This window comes from Penaeus monodon, chromosome 21 (genome assembly GCF_015228065.2).
Source record: "Penaeus monodon isolate SGIC_2016 chromosome 21, NSTDA_Pmon_1, whole genome shotgun sequence".
Classification (NCBI taxonomy): Eukaryota; Metazoa; Arthropoda; class Malacostraca; order Decapoda; family Penaeidae; genus Penaeus; species Penaeus monodon.
The window spans coordinates 4,360,167-4,360,461 of record NC_051406.1 but is presented as its reverse complement, the minus strand read 5'-3'; the positions used below and the strand labels follow the sequence as shown (position 1 = coordinate 4,360,461).

General features: G+C 38.0%; 1 protein-coding gene across 1 annotated transcript in view; it reads left to right on the top strand.

Annotated features, from left to right (window-relative positions):
* LOC119586132 (mitogen-activated protein kinase kinase kinase 7-like) overlaps positions 1–295 on the top strand; it is a gene marked incomplete in the record, with an annotated part of 88,760 nt that overhangs the window by 88,095 nt on the left and 370 nt on the right. The window contains 1 exon segment of the mRNA XM_037934824.1: positions 236–295. Coding sequence (XP_037790752.1) covers positions 236–295 — 60 coding nt within the window.

The window sequence follows — 295 nt, the reverse complement described above, 5'->3', positions numbered from 1 at the left end:
TGTAAATATCGTTTGTTGGGAGAGGTTTTTTGCACTTTTATTGTGTTTGTTATGGAAATTCTGATGAAAAAATTTGGTGGTTTGTATTTCAGCACTTCATTATCTCCCTTTTCTCTTTTTATTTTGAAGTGAAATTAAGTTATTTTCAGAGAGAACTTTGTGTCTCATCTGACCACAAATTGGCATTGATGCTGGCACCTCCTCACATATGTACCCAATATCCTTTCTCTCTCAGGAGAACTTGCGGCACACTCACAGCCGACTAAGACAACAGCTGGAGCAGATTTTGGCTAGA